The following is a 19,877-nucleotide window of genomic DNA, read 5'->3' as shown; positions in this document are numbered from 1 at the left end:
TGCTTCTATGGGCTCTATAGTCCCATGTTTCCAGATGGTGGAGGGCATGTTTTCTGTACAGAAACAGTTATGTGTGAAGGAATACAGAGCGATTAGTGGACATCTTCAGATGGCGTGGGCTCCTGAGCTAAAACAAAAGTGAGCAGCTGCACGGTGGATTTGGAGCAGAAATGTCCCGAGCTTCTCACAGACAGTTTGCAAAATGTGCGAATAAACAAATACTGCTGAGCAGAGTAGTCCAGTTTATACACAATTGCATAAACTTCTCATACTTTCTGTTGCAACTTCTCTCAGTCTTGCTACCGAATACAAACACACTCACTTCCTCTTACAAACCTCTTCACAAATAAAACGGGATTACTTGTAAATATGGAGCATATATAAAGCAAATGCTCTTTTAAACTTTTTAAATACAAATGTGCTCTTTTTAAAAGGAATTTCAAAATTTTTCAAAAATACTTTAACCATAATTATTTTGCATTTTAACATAAAAAAAAAATACCAACATGTACTGAATAAATCAATAGAATAACACATAAGTAATGGGGGGTGTTTTTAAATAATCTGTATTTAAACATATTGTTTATGTTGATAACAATAATGTTGATATTTGTAATTAAAAAAATACTACATTTCTTAATCATGTAAATTTCCGGCACCTGTCACAGATGTCCGCGTGACGCCCAAAGTAATTATCCTGTCCAAAGTTCATATATTGAGCATTATATTAATCTCCAAGGTGGGTCATGGTTTGGCGTCCAAATTGTGGACCTTGTTTGGACATCATATAGATGTCGATTGCTTGCAAAAACAACAGACCCAATATAGACATGGTCTGAGCATCTATCTAACATCCAATGTTTAGTGGGATGTAGCAGCTGATCAATTTGTTTCAGTAACTCATCTACACAAAGCATCTTGTAGAGGCTGCATCAGTTTGTAATCTGCACATTTTGGGGGGTTTTTTTCTTCCTCGAAATAGAATTATTTAAGAACCTTTTTTCTCAAAATGATCAATAATTATTTTTTTTCTTAATGTGGCCCTAATACTCTTCATACTTTCAAGGTATCTTGTCAAACGTGCTTTTTTTTTTCTGATTGGGTGCGTCTGCCTCAGGTGAGATCAGGTCATCAGAGAACACGTACTTCTGCCAGGCAGCACGCCAGCTGTCGTGTGTGCCGTCATCCCAGCTTTGTGTGAAACTCGCCAGTGGAGGAGACCCAACCTACGCCTTTAACATCCGCTTCACTGGAGAGGAAGTTCATGGCACAAGTAAGAATTTCTCCCTCACAATACTTCTGTACTGCCTTTGATTCTTGCGCTTGAGCTTTATTTTAATTCATAAACTTCCAAATAACTGGTACAACTAACTAACCAGTATTAAAAGCAAAATACAAAATCAATGGCAAAATATATGAACTTTTAATCGGTTGAGAATCTAAGCACTGGATATACTTAGATTTATTATGCTCTGCTCATTTTGTTTTTCTGTAATACAGGAAGAAGTAAAGAGACTAAGATCATGTAAATGTGGCATTTGCAGTTACTTAATTACACTGTCAGGCCATAAAATAAATTGACCACTTTCAAGACATTACAGGCCAATGTAGGTTTTCTGTTTCATTTTGATAGAAGTTTCCATGTTTCACTATATTTCACAATATTTTTTGTTATAAAAAAAATAATACCGGAACCTAAAAAAAGGAAGGACATTTCTATCAAAATAAAACAACAAAACTGGCTTTAAGAGGGGGTAAATAAGCACCATGTGTAAAAGGAGTTCTCATACTGCAATAGTTAATCACATAAGCAGAAGCCTGCAGCACAGATTCCGGGTCTATTTGTATTGAACTAAAATTCTTTCAAAGTTTGTTTGTATGTGCACTTTGAATCAATGTACAGCCCTGTGAATAGTATTTGCCCCCTTCCTGTTCTAACTGGCTGTGATCAATGTGTGCAGGTGGCTCTTTTAGACACTTCCTGTGGCAGGTGTGTAAGGAGTTGCAGAGTTCTGCACTTTCCCTGCTGCTCCCCTGTCCCAGTGCTGCAGCCAATCGTAATAAGGTAATATTTATTTTCTATTACCTACCATGTTTTCTGCTTTTTTTTTTGTCTTTTTTGCTCTATTTGTTTTCCCCAAAAATTCATTCATATCCGACTGTGTGCTAGATACTAACTGAAATGTGTTTTATCACACATGATGCAAACTGCTGTGTTAGGGAGTAATATAATTCGTATCTGTATTTGTGCTGTTCTCAGGGGAAATATATCCTCACTCCATGCCCTATCAGCTATGCAGAGGAACAGTTGCTGCACTTTTTTGGCCAACTACTAGGCATAGCCATACGTGCAGATGTGCCACTTCCTTTGGACTTACTGGGCTCATTTTGGAAGGGCCTAGTTGGTGAGCCTCTCGACTCAGAGCAGGACCTGCAAGAAGCTGATGTGCTTACCTACAATTATGTCAAGAAATTTGAAAATGTAAGTGTATATTAGTGTTTGTAGCACCTTTAGATGCTACCAACATGACTCTAGTGACCTCAAATTTACCTTTTCCCTCCTATGCTGAAGGTGACTGACGAGACAGAGCTAGAGGCCCTGTGTGCTGAAATTTCCTCTCAGCACCACTCAGGGGAAAGCCCAGACTCCCCCAGCCGTCCCTGCTGCACCTTTACCTATGTCACTATGACTGGTGAAGAAGTGGAGCTTTGTCAGGGAGGGCGGAGCCTCATTGTCAGGTACAAATCATCCCACTGATCGCATTTTTGTTGTTGTTGTTGTTGTTCCTGTTCCTGTTTGCAGTTATCTTAATTCGGCGTAAGTTGTCTTTATAGCCAAATGCCACAGAACATTAGGGTGTGATTTCATTCTGGATATCCTGTGTACTTGTATCTGTCTGCAAAGCTGGCAGAACAAGGATGTGTATGCACGGGCGGTGCGGAGCCTTCGTCTGAGGGAGCTGCAGAATGTGGAGTGCATGACAGCGGTGCGTGCAGGGCTCGGATCCATCATTCCCCTGCAGCTGCTTACCATGCTCAGCCCTATAGAGATTGAGCTGCGCACCTGCGGCCTGCCTTACATCAACTTGGAGTTCCTGAAGGTAAAGCAGTGTTAATTTTGTTGACCAATAATTGTCATCATAGTTCACGTCAACAGTTTTTTTTCTTGTCTGACATGCAAAGAAGATGATAACTAAAATAAAATGTACTGACATTTTCTTAACAAATGAAAGCAAGATGAAAAAATTCTGGAGAAATAAGATCCAATCAGAACTAAAAAAGTTGTGTATAAAGGCGGGCCAGTTTGGAAGTGATCCAGTCAGAAGTAATCTAGTTGTGCAGTAAGGTTAGAGGTGCACATTTGATCTGCTGCCTTGAAGAAAGCAGGGAGAGTTCGGCTCCTTGTTTCTCATAAAAATGTGAAACAAGGAGCAAAATGTCAACACTTGGAAGACAGGGAGGAGTAGACGCATGGACACATTTTGCACACATGAAACTACGCCGCTTTGTAAACTGTGTGAGCAACTCTAGCTGGTAAATACACTTTATATTTTAGTCAAATAAATCAACCTCAAATTTAGTCTACAAGAACCTTTTGATACATAGTCAACTAAAATGAGAAGAATTTAGATGCCTAAATTATTAAAACATTAAAACATGCCTAAAACTAAATCAAAGCTTGCTATCAAAATTAACACTGAGGTGAAACATATATTTGTGTGAAAGTGATATGTCTGTGTCACTTGTCATTAAAGTTTCTTTGTCGGGCTAGGCAGTTTATTTATTTATTTTATTCTGCTATTGATTCATGCTAGATATATGAAATACAGAGAGATTTCACTCACCTCGTGTTGTCACGGGTTAGTATTTAATTTCAGCATGTGCTCGGTTCCCTCGTAGGCTCATACAATGTATCAGGTGGGCCTGATGGAGACTGACCAGCACATCGAGTTCTTCTGGACCGCCCTGGAGATGTTCACTCAGGAGGAGCTCTGCAAGTTCATCAAGTTTGCATGCAATCAGGAGCGCATCCCATTCACGTGCCCCTGCAAGGACGGGGGGCCTGACACCGCCCATGTTCCCCCATACCCCATGAAGATCGCCCCTCCTGATGGAGCAGCAGGTAAGATCTGAGGGTTAAGCAAGGCCCCGAGCAGACTTGAGTGACATAAGTAGTCACGTTAAATCATCTCAGCTTCTCTTGCAAATTTGAGCAAACTCTAAAATGTTAAATTACAGACACACATTCAAAATCTCAGGCTTGCTGTCATTTACTGTACACCTGCATAGCTGGCAGCTTATTATAGCACCTGCTACGTAGCACGTCATTGGGCTTCTGGTTCATTAACAACTGGCAAACATGCATAACTGGGAGAGAAGTGCTGGGTTATGAACTCCTGTTTCTCCTTTAGGTCAGCCAGACTCGCGCTACATCCGGGTGGAGACCTGTATGTTCATGGTGAAACTGCCCCAGTATACTTCTTTGGACGTGATGCTGGAGAAACTGCGCTACGCCATCCACTACCGCGAGGACCCACTCAGCGGCTGAGAAGACTTGACAACCGAATATTCCCCCCCATGTGCCCCAAACCTCGCCCTCACCCGTGACCCCTTTTCTCCCTTCATCCCCAAGTTCCTGGACTTTCCTCTGAGACAGACCTTATGCTCTGCTGCATCGACAAGTCACAAAGTTAATTTTATTACATTTTCAGTGGCAATGCTTTGTTTATCCCTGCTTTATATTGCAGTTTACACAAATTGTACGTTTCATTATTTTGATTTGTTTTGCTTTTTTTTTTTTTTTTTCTTGTTATTGTATTTTATTTTTTTATTTTATTTTTTCAAGGGAATTCAGGGAAGATATTCTGAATTGGCACTGACACGGAGTTTGAGGACGACGCTGAAGTGAACCAACTGTGAGACTTTTTGTTCACCTTTTCCTCCCCTTTCCTTTAACAGAAGGATTAACAAGGTTCAGTCAAATTCTGTGAATTTAGCAGCGTTACGGGCTAACTTTGAGATCAGCACTTTGAATTTAATTGAATTCACGATTGCTTAACATTTTAGCACTGTAATCTCGGTCTGACTCGCTGGATTTGGCATTGCCATTATGGCACAAAACAAACATTTACTCTCCTAACGCTTAACCTAGCTGCCTCCCTCTGCCACCCTTCTGTGGGGGTGATGTTCAGAAACATGCCTTTGCTGTAGGAGCCTCTCTCAAGAGGGTGATGCTGTGTGTGAAAATCAGATGATGATCATGGCTTTTGAGTTTAAGGTACAATGACTCTCCCCCCCAAAAAAAGAAAAGAAATTTGTATTGCTGTCTAGTCTTGGAACCTGTCAAGTATAAGCAGGCAGAAGGTGTGAACAAGTGCTGTACAGGATATTATGTAGTTTACTGCCTGTTTTAAATAAAAATGAACTCCTAATGGACAAACTAACTTATGCCTATATAAACTGATTACATTTTATCCAAGTCTCTGAAGGGAGGGTATTTAAGTCATGTAAAAAGTCATATTAATCTATTAGTTTATGAATAGATAGATACTTTTATTTTTTTTTCTCTTTTGTTTTTTTTTTTTTTTTTTTTTTTTTTTAATACCTTAGTAGCTGTGGCAGAACGAGGGGTCAGGTAGATTGGACGATGGTAATCGAAGCCTGCTCTGTTTTTTTTGGTTTTTTGGGGTTTTTTTTATAAAGTTGCATTTCAAATTGTGAAACCTATGTTGCATTGTGAAAGCAGGAAGGGAACCCATGAGCTGCTGCTCTTCCACATTGTTTGTGTAATAACTTCTACTGAATGTGAATGTCCCGGTTTCCTATTCCCAATATACGTGATCTTCACACGTACACCGAGGAAGGGGCAGCGGGTTAACTTGAGTTCTGCCTTTTCATAGTTTTCTTTAATGAGAAATGAACAGCATTCTGCTTTTTTCTTTTCTTTTTCTTTTGGTCAAATTACCCATAACCAAATGTTTAGCTGTGTTTAAAAAACAATAAAATAAAATAAATAAATAGGATGGAAAAAAAATGTAAATAGACTAAAGTTATGTTTGGCAATTTTTATTAATTGCTAATTCACTTCACCTTATAACTTTTGGTTTTCGGTTTGCACTACTCTTCCAAGAAAAGATTCTAAAATGAGCAAACTAGCTGATGTCTGTTGGATATCCAGTTTGTTGTGTTGTTATTTTTTATGAATTTTTTGGAAATACCAATAATATTATTATCACCTTTGTCTTGTACTCAGATGGATTCAATTTCTTCTACTCATGGTGAAACATGTTTTTCTTGTGTGAGTAAAATCGCCATTTTACTTGGATAGTACTGAAAAACACAGCGAAAATTGCTATTTGACTAATTGGGTTGTTGATTGCTTGCAAATTTTTTGGTTTTTGGTTCAGTTCCTTTTGAAGGGTGATACACCGCTGCTAACAGGGACGCTCTCTCTTCTACTACTCCTTCTTGGGAGGGGTAGGAAAGGTTATAAAACGGACATATCCATACAAGGAGGTGTTACGATAAAATGTGTGCTGTACATTTACTTGATATTTATTACAATTATTTATGGTTGCATTAACTTAACTTTTACTGTCTTACCTCTGCACATCGGAAACTTAACATATCTAAAAATGGATTATACAGATGTAAAGAATCAGATGGCATTTGAGATTTGTGTCACAATAAAGAAATGTCTTCATGTACAAATACTCTTTGACGGTTTTGTTTTGTTTTTTTGCTCTTGATCTAATTATCATTTTAACTAATTGGTCTTTAAGTTATTGGTCACAGGAACCCTCACATTTTCATACTTGACCAGCCAGTGCTGGTGATGTGACTTGGTGAATGTGACTGTTACCAGTCTCTTTTGACAATTAGTTCTCATCATAACGTCATGGTTTGTCTATTTTAAAACATGCTTTGTATGTTTTACTGGCAGTTAAGTAACTGCCAGTAAAACAGTAAAACTGACTCAATAGTTGGATTCTGTTTCATTGTGTGTTCTATTCAAAGAAAACTGTCTTGAGCAATATGTGTAATTGAGGAAGAGACCAAAAGACTTTGTGTGCTGTCAGTGCTTACTGAGCTTTTATACTGCTTTGCTGAAATTTCTAGGTCAAATTTAAGACATACAGTTAGGTCTATATATATTTGAACACTGACACATGTTTATTTTTTTACTTGTTTACTTATGTTTACTGAAACATATTCCAGTAATATTTATATAATGGACATGGGCGTAAATGTAAACTTTAAGCTGTCATTTAAGAGTATTTACAGTAAAACTGGATAAAGGGTTTAGGAGTTTTAGCTCCTTAACATGTGCCACCCTTTTTAAAGGGGACCAGAAGTAACTGGACAATCGACTCAAAGGCTCTTTATTGGACAGGTGTGGGCAATCCCTTTGTCATGTTGTTATCAGTTAAGCAGATCAAAGGCCTGGAGTTGATTTGAAGTGTGGTGCTTGTATTTGGAAGATTTTGCTGTGAATGGACAACATGCGGTCAAAGGGGCTCTCTGACACCACCAGGAACTCAATTATTACTCACTTAAGGAGACCAGAGTGTAAATGCGGTGTAATGGAAACATAACAAGTAGCTAAACTCCAAATTAAATTAGCTTAAATGCTGTTTTTGAAATATTATACCAAAGCAATTTACAAACCAAATATAATACATATATAATATGCACTGTATACACGTGCAGTAGCATGGTGTGCACACTGCACTCCATGCCCAGATATCCCAAGTTATTAGCTTAAACCTTAAAATGCTATTTTATGCCAAACTGTGTTATCATTGGCATTTTTTCTTACAAATGGGGAAAATCAGCTGCTAGTAACAAAGTGCCTAACCATACAATTCAAAATAGTTTTTTTGCTAAGCTGTCTGTTATGTAAACACACAACACTGGTTAGGTGCTTGAATGATTCATAGGTGAGTGTTAAGTTGCTTAACTAGAAAAATTTGCATTTCCTGCGAAAATGCTATGTGGATGCCTTAACGCTGAAGATTTCTGCTGAAAAAAGCTGAAAAAACATTGCCATGAGCAGGATTCGAACCTGGTCCTTTGGGTCTCAAGGCAGCTACTCATCTCACTGAGCCAAACTCATGCTCACAATGAAAAGGTGGAGAGACTGACAATTCTGCTGAAATGAGCAGAAGCTGCTGAGAATTGTGCTGATAAGAGGTGAAAAGGCTAAAAATTTTGCAGAAAAGAGGTGAATCAGTAGAATTTCTGTTCAAAAGAGTTTTTTCTGAAAACAGCTGAGATTTGTGCTAATAAGAGGTGGAAAGGTGGGTGTCTAATGATTCAGAAACAGTTCCAATAGAACGATGACTGTCAAGAAAAATGGGTGATGATGACTGTGTTTTGTAACCATGTCTCCAGACAGGTTTTTTGGAAATTCAGTTGTGACACAATGACTCCCACTCAGTGCCTGCCTTTGTTTGTTGGTGATTGGGGATGCCAGCACTGTGTCCAACTCCTTTAGATGGGAGAGAGCAAGTAAATCCATCATGGGTAGATTCAAATAAAACAAGAACAAAATGAAACTAGGCATCTAATAACGGGGAACTGTTTTTAATAACATCTACTTTGTGGACATTTTTTTTTAAATATTCTTTCCCAACTGTATCAGTACTAAGCAGGAGGTTGTGTTTTTTCTATGATTTGGTTCTCAGATTGTTATAATAATAACATAATAATAAGCACATTTCACAAAAATTGTGCTTGCATGCAGAAAGTCATTCACTTTTGGGTTGTCTCATCCTCATCATGACTGGGAGGAGTCTGGTCTGAATGAGCAATGCCGATTGGTTGAGAAATGGGTTTGGTTTGTCAAGTCCACAGACAAGTGCTATATAAATTTGACAAATTTTAGTGATAAAGAGACACAAGAATAAGGATCCACAGGATTTGTAATATTCAGGGAAACATGTCTACAACTAGGTGAGCTGAAACCTGTGTTCTTCTCGTATAAATGACCGCATTGTGAATTGACATTTTGTAATTTTTTTAGGTTGATGTTTTAAATTTTTGATCTTTTTGAAAACCATTTGCTTGCCATTTGGTCCAAAGTGAAATGAAGACCCAGCAGGATCTTCACGTGGCCACTCCAGTGAGGGAGAGCCTTGCCCTGACCAAACTGGCCGGGACCTCTATTTACCTCAAGCTGGATTCGTCGCAACCGACAGGATCCTTCAAGATCAGGGGCCTCGGTCACCTGTGCAAAACGGTGAGTAATTCCTATCTGGCAATGATTTGATTTCCCCTGCATTTGAAAGAGGATCTTGTCGGGAGTGAAAGGAACCGGCAAGGGTCAGTTTACTGGCTCATGAATTCTGTGTTGACATGTTTCTTATGGGTTTCCTTGTAGCTGGCAGAGCGAGGATATGAGCGATTTGTCTGCTGTTCAGGTGAGAATACAACAGTCTCTACTTTACCATATTGATGCATTCAGTGTGTCTAATTTAATTGTTTGTTTGTTTGTTTGTTTCAATAGGAGGAAATGCCGGCATGGCAGCAGCTTATTCTGCCCGCAAGCTCGGGGTTCCTGCAACTATCATTGTCCCAAACGTCACACCGAACATAACAGTGGAGAAAATGAGGGACGAGGGAGCCACTGTGATCATTCATGGCAAGGTTAGTTAAATGTTCCTCAGTCACTTTTTTACTTTTTCCCAGAACAAATGAATGTACGAGGGTGGTAGATTCTGAATGAATATTCTTCATTTTATTAACCCACAGGTTACATTTAGAATACAAGATGACTATTAAATGGTTTTCATTGATTGAAGGGAACTTGGGGGGGGGGGAGATATACCAGATCATTTGTATCTTTTCTTTTCCACAGAATGTAGATGAAGGCATTGCATACGGACAGGAGCTTGTGGCAAACAACGCTGGCTGGATATACATCCCTCCCTTTGATGATCCCCTCATCTGGTAAGATGGCTTCAGTTGGCATCCTCGGAGCTGTGACTGTGTTTACATTAGCCTTCTGTTACTGTGACACCTGTCTTATCATGCATGAACAGAGCAGTTGCAAGGAGTAAATGAGATGATGTGGCAAGATGTATGTTATCACAGCTATTCTGGGGGAGGTTGTCAGATAACTAATTTGTTTGAGATGTCACATTCAAAGTGTTAAGCTTAACCATAAATTATTGAAATTATGGGCTACTTGGTATATTATTAGCATTTGATAATCATATGCCACAACCAAGCTTTATAAACCAGGCTGCACCATGCAGAGATTTCCTATATTGCTGTGCATTAAAGCAAAATCAGTGCTGAGTTTCTAGAAACTGACAGCTTGCGTTTGTGTACAAAGGGAAGGCCACACATCTCTGGTGAAGGAGCTGGAGCACGACCTGAAGGAGAAGCCAGGAGCGATAGTGCTGTCAGTGGGAGGCGGGGGCCTGCTGAACGGGGTGGTGGAGGGACTGCGTCGCGCCAACTGGGCTGACGTCCCTGTTGTAGCCATGGAAACTATGGGTGCACATAGCCTCCATGCAGCCATGGAGGCTGGAGAGCATGTGACTTTACCTGCAATTACAAGGTACTGCTGATTAGCTAATTAACTAAAAAAAAATAAGGGTGTCAACAAATGTTTGGACTGGTGGTGAACAGCGGCCTTGTATTATACTCTACAGTGTTGCAACCACACTGGGCGTGGCAAAGGTCTCAGCGCAGACAATGAAACTGTCACAAGAACACCCGATTCTGTCAGAAGTAGTCACAGACCAGGAGGCTGTGAAAGCTGTTGAACGCTTTGTGGGTGAGTACAACCTGAAGAGACAAACAACAGATTTGAAATGACCGATCTGATCGCCGATCTCTCCTGATATTCTGCCTCTGCAGATGATGAGAAGATCCTGGTGGAGCCTGCCTGTGGTGCTGCTCTGGCAGCGGTGTACAGTGGCATTATCAAAAGGCTGAGGGATGAGCGCAAGCTGCCGCAGCACCTGGGCCCTGTGATCATTGTGGTGTGTGGCGGCAACAACATCAGCTTGGAGCAACTGAACAAGTTGAAAAAGCAGCTTGGCATTATTTAACTTCACCCTGAGTTTTCCTGACCTTTCTTCCTTTCCCCCACCTGCTCACAAACCCTAAACTCTATTTTACTCTCTGTAATATATTATAAGTACTTGTATGTAGCACTTAATAAAGATGGGATATGTTTATTAATTGTGTTTCTGTTTATAAGGTCTGTCTGAAAAACAATAATTTAACCCACATTTAAGCTGCATTTGATTTGTATTTAGTATGTTTTGTTTGTAGGGCCGTTACATATGGTATATATGTGGTGTATACTGACTGTATGTTAGGCACCAACATGAAAATTTAGTAAAGATGCACAAAACTCCATTTGACGTAAAACAGTTCACTCAGTGTGTAACTGTTCACCATAAAATATGTGGAAAAAAAAAACAGGTCTAATTATTTATTAGTTATTGGCCTTAAAAATAACCAAATTTCAGACTATTCTTTATTTTAAACTATAGTTCTGTTCTTTGTCTTAAAACTAACAAGTTCTTCAATTTACCGTATTGGCCAAAAGTCTTGAGCCACCTTTGATTTCTTTGTATTTTACTTGCAAAAAGCCACTGTATTTATTTATTGTAATTTAAAAAACTGTCTTGAGCAATAGCTCTCGAGAGTTAATCAACAGTTTGATTGGCATAAAATATAAATTTTCTTGCACCAACAAGCTGATTCCCAAAGAGCTATTAGCCCAAAATCTGGAACATCACAGCATGGTGTGCAGCATTTCCTTAAAAATTTTAAGCAAGCTGAACAAGTAGAGGATTAAAAAAGAAGAACTGGGCTGAAAATCAGTGTCAACGGGTCTTGTCATTCATATGTAGGAGATAGTTTGAGGCTAAATTTCAGCCAGTGATGTTTGGGATTTTTGTTGAAACTGATGGAATTATGAACACAGAAAAGTACATTCAGAATTTGATCAAACATGTAATACCATCTGAAAAGGATTTTGAATGACAGTGGCTTCATTTTTCAACATGACTGATGCCAAACACACTGCCAGTGTAGTAAAAACAGCATGAAGAACTATTTTAGATTACTCAAGCTTGTCTAAGAGAGTTATGTTAGAGAATAAATGTGGGCATACCAAATATTGATTACCAAGTGCGCTACAATTGTAAAAAGTCTCTTTATACCTTATATGCTGTATCTCCATGTCTTTTTTTCAATGTTTCAATAAATCGCTCCATTTATTTCCTATTTTCTTAGCAGACGATAAAGAAATGGCTCAACACTTTTCACCTTACTGCAACTTTTAATTTATACTCAAAACTGAGCAAGATTCAAACTCCAAGCTTTTAAGAAATCAAGAATGCAAAAATGTTTAGTTAGGACAACACAGCAATGGTAGTTTTTACAATAGCTAACACGAATATTTCTTTTTGAGTGAAAAGGATTAAAAATTGTTTAAAGGCCTAAAGCTTCTCCGTGAAGGATTGTTACACCATCTGTTGGTGAGGAATTGCACATAATGAATTAATTACTTAAAAGTCCTATTTTAGTTTCAGTCTTTATGAGAATATATCTAAGCCACAGATCTGATTGGAAAAAAAAAAGAATCTAAAAAGTAGCCTTCATGATGCGATTGTTAAGTTAATTTGCTCATGTGAAGAGTGCAACGTCAAAGCTTTATATTTATTTCCTCATAGTCCACACTAATAAGTGAAAATTTACCCATATGTTCATATAATAATTTCAAGCCCTAGATTTAAAAATGTAACATAATATCTCAATGCTACACTGCACTGATACTAAAACAAGTATTAGAAAAATGTGTTACAACTTCATCTGCAAGGCTTTTGGATTCATGCATCCAATAAACAAAAATTGATATTTGATGATTGCAAACAAAAACTGTGTGAACTTCATCATCAACGCCATCTCTGGAAAACTGGGAAAAATATTGTTACACAGGTAAACCCAGCTTCGCCACCTGATTGTGTCTGACCTGATATAGGGGTGTTGCTTTTAAAATGACCAGCTACAGCTGTATTATTGAGTGTTAAGAAACATTTTTATTTGTGGTTATAGCTTATTGAGTTGTGACTGAGTGGGTTCAGATACAGGGTTATAGGGGTTAACCTAGGTAGGCCTGGCATGCAGTAATGGTTATATTTTTGTTGGCTTTTTAATGGCATTATCTGATCAGCGCCTCACTGTCTATTATTACATTATTTACATGTCAGCACAACCTCGACAGTCAAATGCCAAATAAACAGTTCAAACCGATTTCCCAATCCACGTGGCCCTACACGGAAGTCCCAACAATATGACCTGAAGGGAGTGCCTCTGGTGACTGCACAAGGTGAATGCATATTTACCCTCCCCGGTCTACAGCAGAACTTTACCGGCCTCACCAAAAAAACAAACAAAAAAAAACCCCCGACACATTTGATTTTAGTTCTACTATGTAAATGCCCCCCTAAAAATGTCCCAAGTAACACATTATTATCTGGATTTTTCTTCCCCCGTCTCCTGCAGATTTCCCTGCCTCTCTGTGCGCAGCAGCGCTCAGAAAATCCGCTATGGCAACAGGGGGAAAAAAGACAAGAAAAAAAAAAAGAAAAAAGGAAAAGATTTGACAACATGGCGCACTTTCCTTGAGAAAAAAAGTTTCTCCTGAACAGCCACACAGCTCCGTTTTTCAGCCTTTCCTCGCACTTTGTCAACTCTTTCGCTGCAACGTGGACTTTTTTGGCGACGCTTGGAAGAGTTCTCGTTGCGTAAACAGTCACAAAGTCAACAAAGAGTGTGATGGGATGAGAGCGATAACCCGTCGCAGGCAAACGGGATGGAGAAGCAAGCGACTCTGAAAGAAAAGGTAAATTATATATATTAAAAAAAAAACCTAAAACGACTCTTTCGTAGGCTGTCATGCCAGCTGTCATTTTCCAACTTTTTGGTATTTTATTGCCCCCGGATTACTTTTTTACTCCGCGTCATGGACAGGAAATACCAAATGACCATTCTGTGAAAACCTCGTAAAAGACCTCTATCGATTTTCCAGTCATGCATACAGCACTGTTCTGCACACTGGATGTGTGGGCTGTCCCAGTGCACATAATAACCAGCGTAAATCTGATTTGAATATCGCTCGATTCCAACATTAACTTGGATCACATTTATTTAGTTTTTGCACGAACAGAAGACTTTACAGTGGCAGATAGTTTCTGTGTATTAACGAGAGCAAATCCACACAGTTCCTCCAGGAGAACTGTGACCATCCTGCAGTCTGGACTACATTACAGTAGGAGAGATAAGTTGCTTTCTCTATCTCTGTCTCCTTATGATTACGTTGTTAGGGTGTCCTCTGTATTGATGTAGGCTTTCATTATCTCTCACTCTCCACCCTTCCTGCCCACTGCTGCCCACATGCAGTGGGCAGCCCCCCCTCTGTATGTTGTAGCAGATTAGACAGCAGAGAGCGGACTTTTCTGTCAAAACCTGCATTCTCTTGGGCCTTGGAAGCACTAATCCATAATAGATGCCTCTCCTGCCTCTCCTTTGGGAGCAAACCTTTGAATGTCAGGCTTGGCGATAGTGTTGGTTGTGTTGCAGATGTCACAAACTCAGCCTGTTTGTGTGTTTCTGAAAGGTGAGCTATGGTTTATATGTATTTATATACACACACACAAAAAGAAAGACAAAGAAGAAGAAAAAATCTTTAAAAACCTCCAGAGGTTTACCGTACGCGAATTTATCAAACCTCAGGTGCTGAATTTGCTCTTAGAGGTGCAATAGAAAAACGAGATGCCCCCCGACACACACACACATATAAAACCATGATCTTTTCTCTGTTGTCATGTGATACAAAAGGTTATTTAACGGTTGTCATAGAAGCACTCTTTTTTTTTCTGCTGCTTCTACTCCCTGGGCCTCTGGAAGTAATTACCAAGCCAGCCCTATCCCAGAATTCAGTCCGAGGAGGTGTGGTGAGAAAGAGGTATAATGGAAGCAAGCCCAAAAGCCAGGCAGCCCGAGATGAATTTCATGATTCAGTAATACTCAGCCAGCCGTCCCTGTTAAACGGACACGACGCTCTCCTACTTACTGTAATCAATCAGATGCTTACCGGTTTGTTGCAGTTAGTAAGATCTGAGTTGGTCTTCCTGCTGTTTTAGTGCAAGAGTGGAAAATAAAGAGGGACAGGGAGAAAGCCTTGCACTAACACATATATTATATTTGCTGTGGTAGGAAATTTTGCAGTGCAGTGAAGACGTCTTTATTAGGCTGAACGTCACAGTGATGTTGTTCTTTAAACCGCTATGTGTAACGCTGTAATAAAAAAGTGTGAAAGAAGAACAGCTGTGGACTCTGGGAAGTTGAAGATAAAAGGTTACTTGGTAATGAGTGACATCATGACAAACTGTGCTTTCATTTAAAGTTAACATATGTGCAGAAATAATTAAAGTTTGCAGCTAAAGACAGAAAATGTTGTCTGCAATGGTTTTGCACAGCTCTGATTGTTTTGTACAACCTTTATTTAAACTGAAAAAACAACAGATGCCTTATAAAGTGTTTTACTTTGGCCCCTATGCTGTGTCAACTTTTGACTTGAGTCATATTGCAGCAACACATCTGCAAGAGTTGAAGCTGCACTATTTACATACTACCAGGATCACAACCTCGCAACACATGACACAACAGGAAGAATCACAGACAGCAGTTTCTCCAGAGGCCGTATCGCTAAGCTAGCATGCACAAAAATGAGGCTCCGAGCCTCACTTGCAATTCAGCTGGCAGTAATGTTCTAAATTGCACCCGTGTCCTGATGTGACACGTCAAAATATCTGCCGTGAAAAGGGCTTATTGAGCTCAAATACCACAGCACATGCATTTTATTTTGGCACACGGGAGTTTGGCATAGACTCTGGGTCATGCACTCTTTCAAAAACACCCTGCTTCATATTCATTTCATTCATTAACGGTCCGTTGTGCTTCAGGTGCATGTTCTCAGTGCTGCAGTGGTAGCAGTGGGCAGCAGACATTTTTGGCATGTTGCAGGAGCAAAAGCACAGGTGTAATTGATCACAATAAAAATGACTGTGTCCCATTTAAATGAGCCACTTCCAAGGTCCTTTTAGTGTGCGTGTTGGCTCACTGTCGTGGCCTTGCAGGACACTTAATGGAACTGAGCCATCATTAATGAAATTTGCTTCACTTGTGTTTTTCCGACTATGACAGCTTAAAATATCGGCCTTGGAAAAACACTCACCGAGGTCTCTGCTTAATGGAATTCCTCTTGGTTAAGTGTTGTGATTTTTTTTTTCAGTCAGACTGATCAAAGCTCTCCGGCTGCTCCCTGTCCTTTTCTCCAGTTTTCAATCTTCGGTTCTCGGACAGCGGGCAGACCTATCCGGTGCGTTGGAGACGACGGGGCCAGGTACGGTCTGAGCAAAGCTGAGTTCATGGAGAAAGTGCAGCAGAGCAATGAGGCGTGTCAGCGAGGTGACTTTCAGGCAGCCGTTCATTTGTACAGTGATGCACTGCAGGTCGACTCACAGAACTGCATCCTGTACAGTAACCGTTCAGCGGCTTTTCTCAAATTGGGCCAACACCAAGCAGCTCTGGAAGATGCTGAGAAAGCTTGTGAGCTTAATCCCAAGTGGCCAAAGGTAAGTGCACCTCAACAGCCTAAAAAGCTGTGGATTCTCAGAACGAGGGGCTTTTTTATTTTATTTATTGCAAAATAAAACAACATAAGAAGTGAACTAAACAACTGTTCACGCTACATCTCCCATTTTATGTTTTTTAATAGAAATCATTGACTAGCGCACAAATAGAGTGTCATCGCCACGAATGTCAAAGGTTAAATCTAAACTGGGTTATCTAAGCGGCACAGATTGAAATGTGTCACGTGCCAAATGTGCTTATTAAAAAACATCTTTTTATAAAAACTGCTGGCAGCAGAGGCAGCTTTTTCAGCGCAGCTGGTAATGAAGTAGCCACATAGTTATATTTTCATTGCATCGCTGTCTTTGCTCACATAAATGAGATCATTTATCTTTAGTTTAAAGTGTATCAAATCCCCATCACGTTTCCACTCCTTCAGTTTCAACCTTGTGGCTTCTGATCAATACAAACTTTTCTGGGGTCTTGTCTTTGATCTTGTCCAAGCCACGTGGACTAACCTGCGATAGATTTCACATTACTCAGCCACAGAGATCACTAGCAGACCAATTCCTCTCAGTGATAGAAATGCATCGATTTCGTGATTTAGCACGCAGAGATACTTTTGTCTCTCCAGCGAGAGATTGATGATAATGTGGTAGAGTGGTATTGATGATAATTTGTCGCTACCAATGATGCATCAGCGGCCACCTCTTCTTTGATCTGAGGTTGTGCGTCTTCGTTTGCTCAGGTAGGTTTCCTCCTCTGTGAAAGTGTGTCATTGCAGTGAGAGCTGACACTGTCACTTCTTATTATGTCGGTAACGTGTGCGTCCTGTCCCATTGTCTGTGGACTTTGAGTGCAGCCAACACACCTATTGTTTACTGTAGCTTTTTATACTTCTGTTGTTGTGATCGTGTGCTCCGGCTAGTCTGATATATTTCACTTGATATTATAAATTTCTGTAACAGTAGTCTTGACTTTATGGTGTCACTTTTCTCTCTTGCATCTCGTACAGTGGGAGAAATTTCACAAAACCTCTGAGGCCTTTGAGACCAAACTATAATTGAAAATCACTGCCAAAATCGTTCGCCTCCTTTTTACACGCTATCCAAGTACAATGAACTCTTTGTGGTCTGACTTGGGGGATGGTTCGCTTAATCTGTGTAGCTCTGCTCAGCCTGGATTTACTGCCATTTGACAGTTTTCACTCTCGTGCCCGGGCTTTTGTTCATCGTGATGTTGATGTATAATTTGACCCTTGTGTCTTAGTTTGTAACAGGAAACAAAGGGATTTATGTCAATGTATTAAAAATTACACAATATTGCTTTGCAGAAATTAAATCTCTCGACTCACCACTAGGGGGCAGTCTTGTCAAACCGGAATAGATTTTCAAGGGTTTTTTTTTATGTGCAGAACAAAACAGCAGCCAGTTTAATTTCCTTGATGCTTTTCAACATGCTTTTCTGTCTTCTGAATTAGTGTGTTTACTAAAAGATTAAGGTAGAGAATTTGTGAAAGCAAACTTTCCTGCATGAAAAATGTATAGGTTGATGTTTTGATACATTAAAAAAGAATTTAGCCTCTTTTACTGACGTTTTTTAATCTATTCTACTGATTATGAATGAATAGTTGTACAAATTACAAGTCATGATTCAAAGAAAAGATTCGTAATATCTGCCTTGACACTCATGGTGTTGGCCTCTGGGAAAGAAGGGCTTGGTGGAGTGCAGTCTATCTGCTGTGGCTCGATGTTTGATGAAAGAACAGGGATTAAATCACAGGAGTGTGCTGGCATTCAGATCCTGTGTGAGTACATAATATCATCAATCATACCTCCCTATGACTGCACTTCTGCACTGGCCCATCAAACGGTGACAGGCGTGGTTTTGCTGCCCCGAGCCCCGCGCTGCAGCCCACCCTCCTGAAGCCCACAGCCAGCCTGTGAAGGAGCTCCCTGTCTAATCTGTCAGCTTTCCTTGCTGTAACTGCCAGAAAACACATTCTGAAAGAAGAAAGAAAATGTGGGGTTTAATGACCCAAGACAGCTTTAGGCCCTTTGTACCTCTCCCTCTTACTGAATATAAAAAGCTTAAATGAGAACAAAATAGGGTGCCATTTCGTAGACACGGGGCTCACGCGTTGTGTCGGCGCACATTTTTAATCTGCAGCCAGTGATGGAGGGAAACTGCGGCGTACAATGGCGCGTCTTTTGCTGTGCATTATTGATATGGAAGAACAAAGGGAATGATAGTCTTGCAAACTTTTTGATTGACACGCCGAGTGTGTGGCATCACCGTAAGATGGCAAACCTTTCGGCATCTGCTCGCAGTGAGCGTTTTGTGATCCTTTTCTGCGCCTCAAGTGTCTTTTAGCGACTGAGAGGACAATGCTCTTTTCTAGATGGAAATCCGTTGCTGCTCTTCTCCTCCATCTGCTCTCCCCCTCTCAGCACTGCTGTTCCAGTGACATGTTAAACAAACAGGCCTTTCTGTCATCACTCCTATTCTCCTACTTGAGCGCTGACAGGAGAGTTCCTGGGGACCCAGAAGACAACTGGCACCGCAGTATCAGGGGAAACATCTCTATCATTTGCATATCTTCTGATTACAGGTTATGATGGCACTTGTCATGGGTATTCCGTCTCTTCAAATCTTTATTGCCAAAGTTGCAGATTACACCCACTCATAATGGTGGTGAAAAACCATCAAGCCTCATTTTTCACACAAGGCTGCCACACTTCTTTTTTCTTTTCTTTTTTTAACACATTTATTTCGATCCATTTTTCTTCTTCAGCAGCTTAAAATGTCCATTTATGTCCCAATAGAGAGGCCTTGGGTTTAACTGAGACAATGAGTGTTTGCAATGGAAAAGGTCATGGTGTGTGGAGTGCTGAAAGGGGACTTTAATTACAGCGGCACCATACCATAAATGCGTAAGGAGTGGATGCTGACACCCTGATGGAGCATAAAGCTTCTGTTTCCTGCGGCGTTGGGTGATGACACGGGAGTTTGCTGTCACAGGAAGAAAGGCATTGTGTGTGTGCGTATGATTTGAAGACCTCATCTTTTGCCACTCTCAGCGGTGCTCTACTTTTCATGTGGATGAAAACCACTGGGGTGTAATGCTTCCCTGTTGGTATGACAGTCCGTTAAAGCAGCTCTCATCTAATCTCGGTGTGTGTACAGAATAAAGAAACTAGCTTTTGATATCA

At 40.1% G+C, this 19,877-nt stretch overlaps 3 protein-coding genes across 8 annotated transcripts in view; all 3 read left to right on the top strand.

The window, feature by feature from the left end:
* Window positions 1-6,721, top strand: part of LOC120726083 (probable E3 ubiquitin-protein ligase HECTD4) — a 39,512-nt gene extending 32,791 nt beyond the window's left edge. For all 4 annotated transcript variants that reach the window (XM_040019372.1, XM_040019370.1, XM_040019371.1 and 1 more), the window contains exons 70-76: window positions 1,118-1,273; window positions 1,962-2,065; window positions 2,261-2,482; window positions 2,573-2,739; window positions 2,906-3,101; window positions 3,901-4,123; window positions 4,413-6,721. In XM_040019372.1, the coding sequence (XP_039875306.1) occupies window positions 1,118-1,273; window positions 1,962-2,065; window positions 2,261-2,482; window positions 2,573-2,739; window positions 2,906-3,101; window positions 3,901-4,123; window positions 4,413-4,549 (1,205 nt within the window). In that variant the 3' untranslated portion in view covers window positions 4,550-6,721. The remainder of the gene's footprint in view (window positions 1-1,117; window positions 1,274-1,961; window positions 2,066-2,260; window positions 2,483-2,572; window positions 2,740-2,905; window positions 3,102-3,900; window positions 4,124-4,412) is intronic.
* Window positions 6,722-8,702: 1,981 nt separating this feature from the next.
* LOC120726087 (L-serine dehydratase/L-threonine deaminase-like) lies at window positions 8,703-11,428 on the top strand. Its single transcript, XM_040019385.1, has 8 exons — window positions 8,703-8,955; window positions 9,085-9,241; window positions 9,383-9,422; window positions 9,509-9,648; window positions 9,860-9,951; window positions 10,340-10,567; window positions 10,662-10,786; window positions 10,870-11,428. Exons 1-8 carry the CDS (start codon window positions 8,942-8,944, stop codon window positions 11,061-11,063), a joined length of 990 nt encoding a protein of 329 aa, XP_039875319.1. The 5' UTR covers window positions 8,703-8,941; the 3' UTR covers window positions 11,064-11,428.
* A 2,146-nt stretch (window positions 11,429-13,574) lies between these two features.
* Window positions 13,575-19,877, top strand: part of LOC120726084 (tetratricopeptide repeat protein 28-like) — a 181,173-nt gene continuing 174,870 nt past the window's right edge. For 2 of the 3 annotated variants that reach the window (XM_040019375.1, XM_040019374.1), the window contains exons 1-2: window positions 13,575-13,873; window positions 16,371-16,667. In XM_040019375.1, the coding sequence (XP_039875309.1) occupies window positions 13,844-13,873; window positions 16,371-16,667 (327 nt within the window). In that variant the 5' untranslated portion in view covers window positions 13,575-13,843. Of the gene's footprint in view, window positions 13,874-15,528; window positions 16,272-16,370; window positions 16,668-19,877 lie in introns of those variants that run through there. The other variant, XM_040019376.1, reaches the window with a different exon arrangement.

This window comes from Simochromis diagramma, unplaced genomic scaffold (genome assembly GCF_900408965.1).
Source record: "Simochromis diagramma unplaced genomic scaffold, fSimDia1.1 OVJJ01000822.1, whole genome shotgun sequence".
Taxonomy (NCBI): domain Eukaryota; kingdom Metazoa; phylum Chordata; class Actinopteri; order Cichliformes; family Cichlidae; genus Simochromis; species Simochromis diagramma.
The sequence above is the reverse complement of the archived record's forward strand: the minus strand, read 5'-3'. Positions and strand labels throughout refer to the sequence as shown.

What these genes read in the sequence shown, in the direction of transcription:
- LOC120726087 (XM_040019385.1), top strand. An exon ending in TCGGTCACCTGTGCAAAACG is followed by an intron (nt 9,242 to 9,382) that starts GTGAGTAATTCC and finishes GTTTCCTTGTAG; the next exon opens with CTGGCAGAGCGAGGATATGA. An exon ending in CTGTGATCATTCATGGCAAG is followed by an intron (nt 9,649 to 9,859) that starts GTTAGTTAAATG and finishes TCTTTTCCACAG; the next exon opens with AATGTAGATGAAGGCATTGC.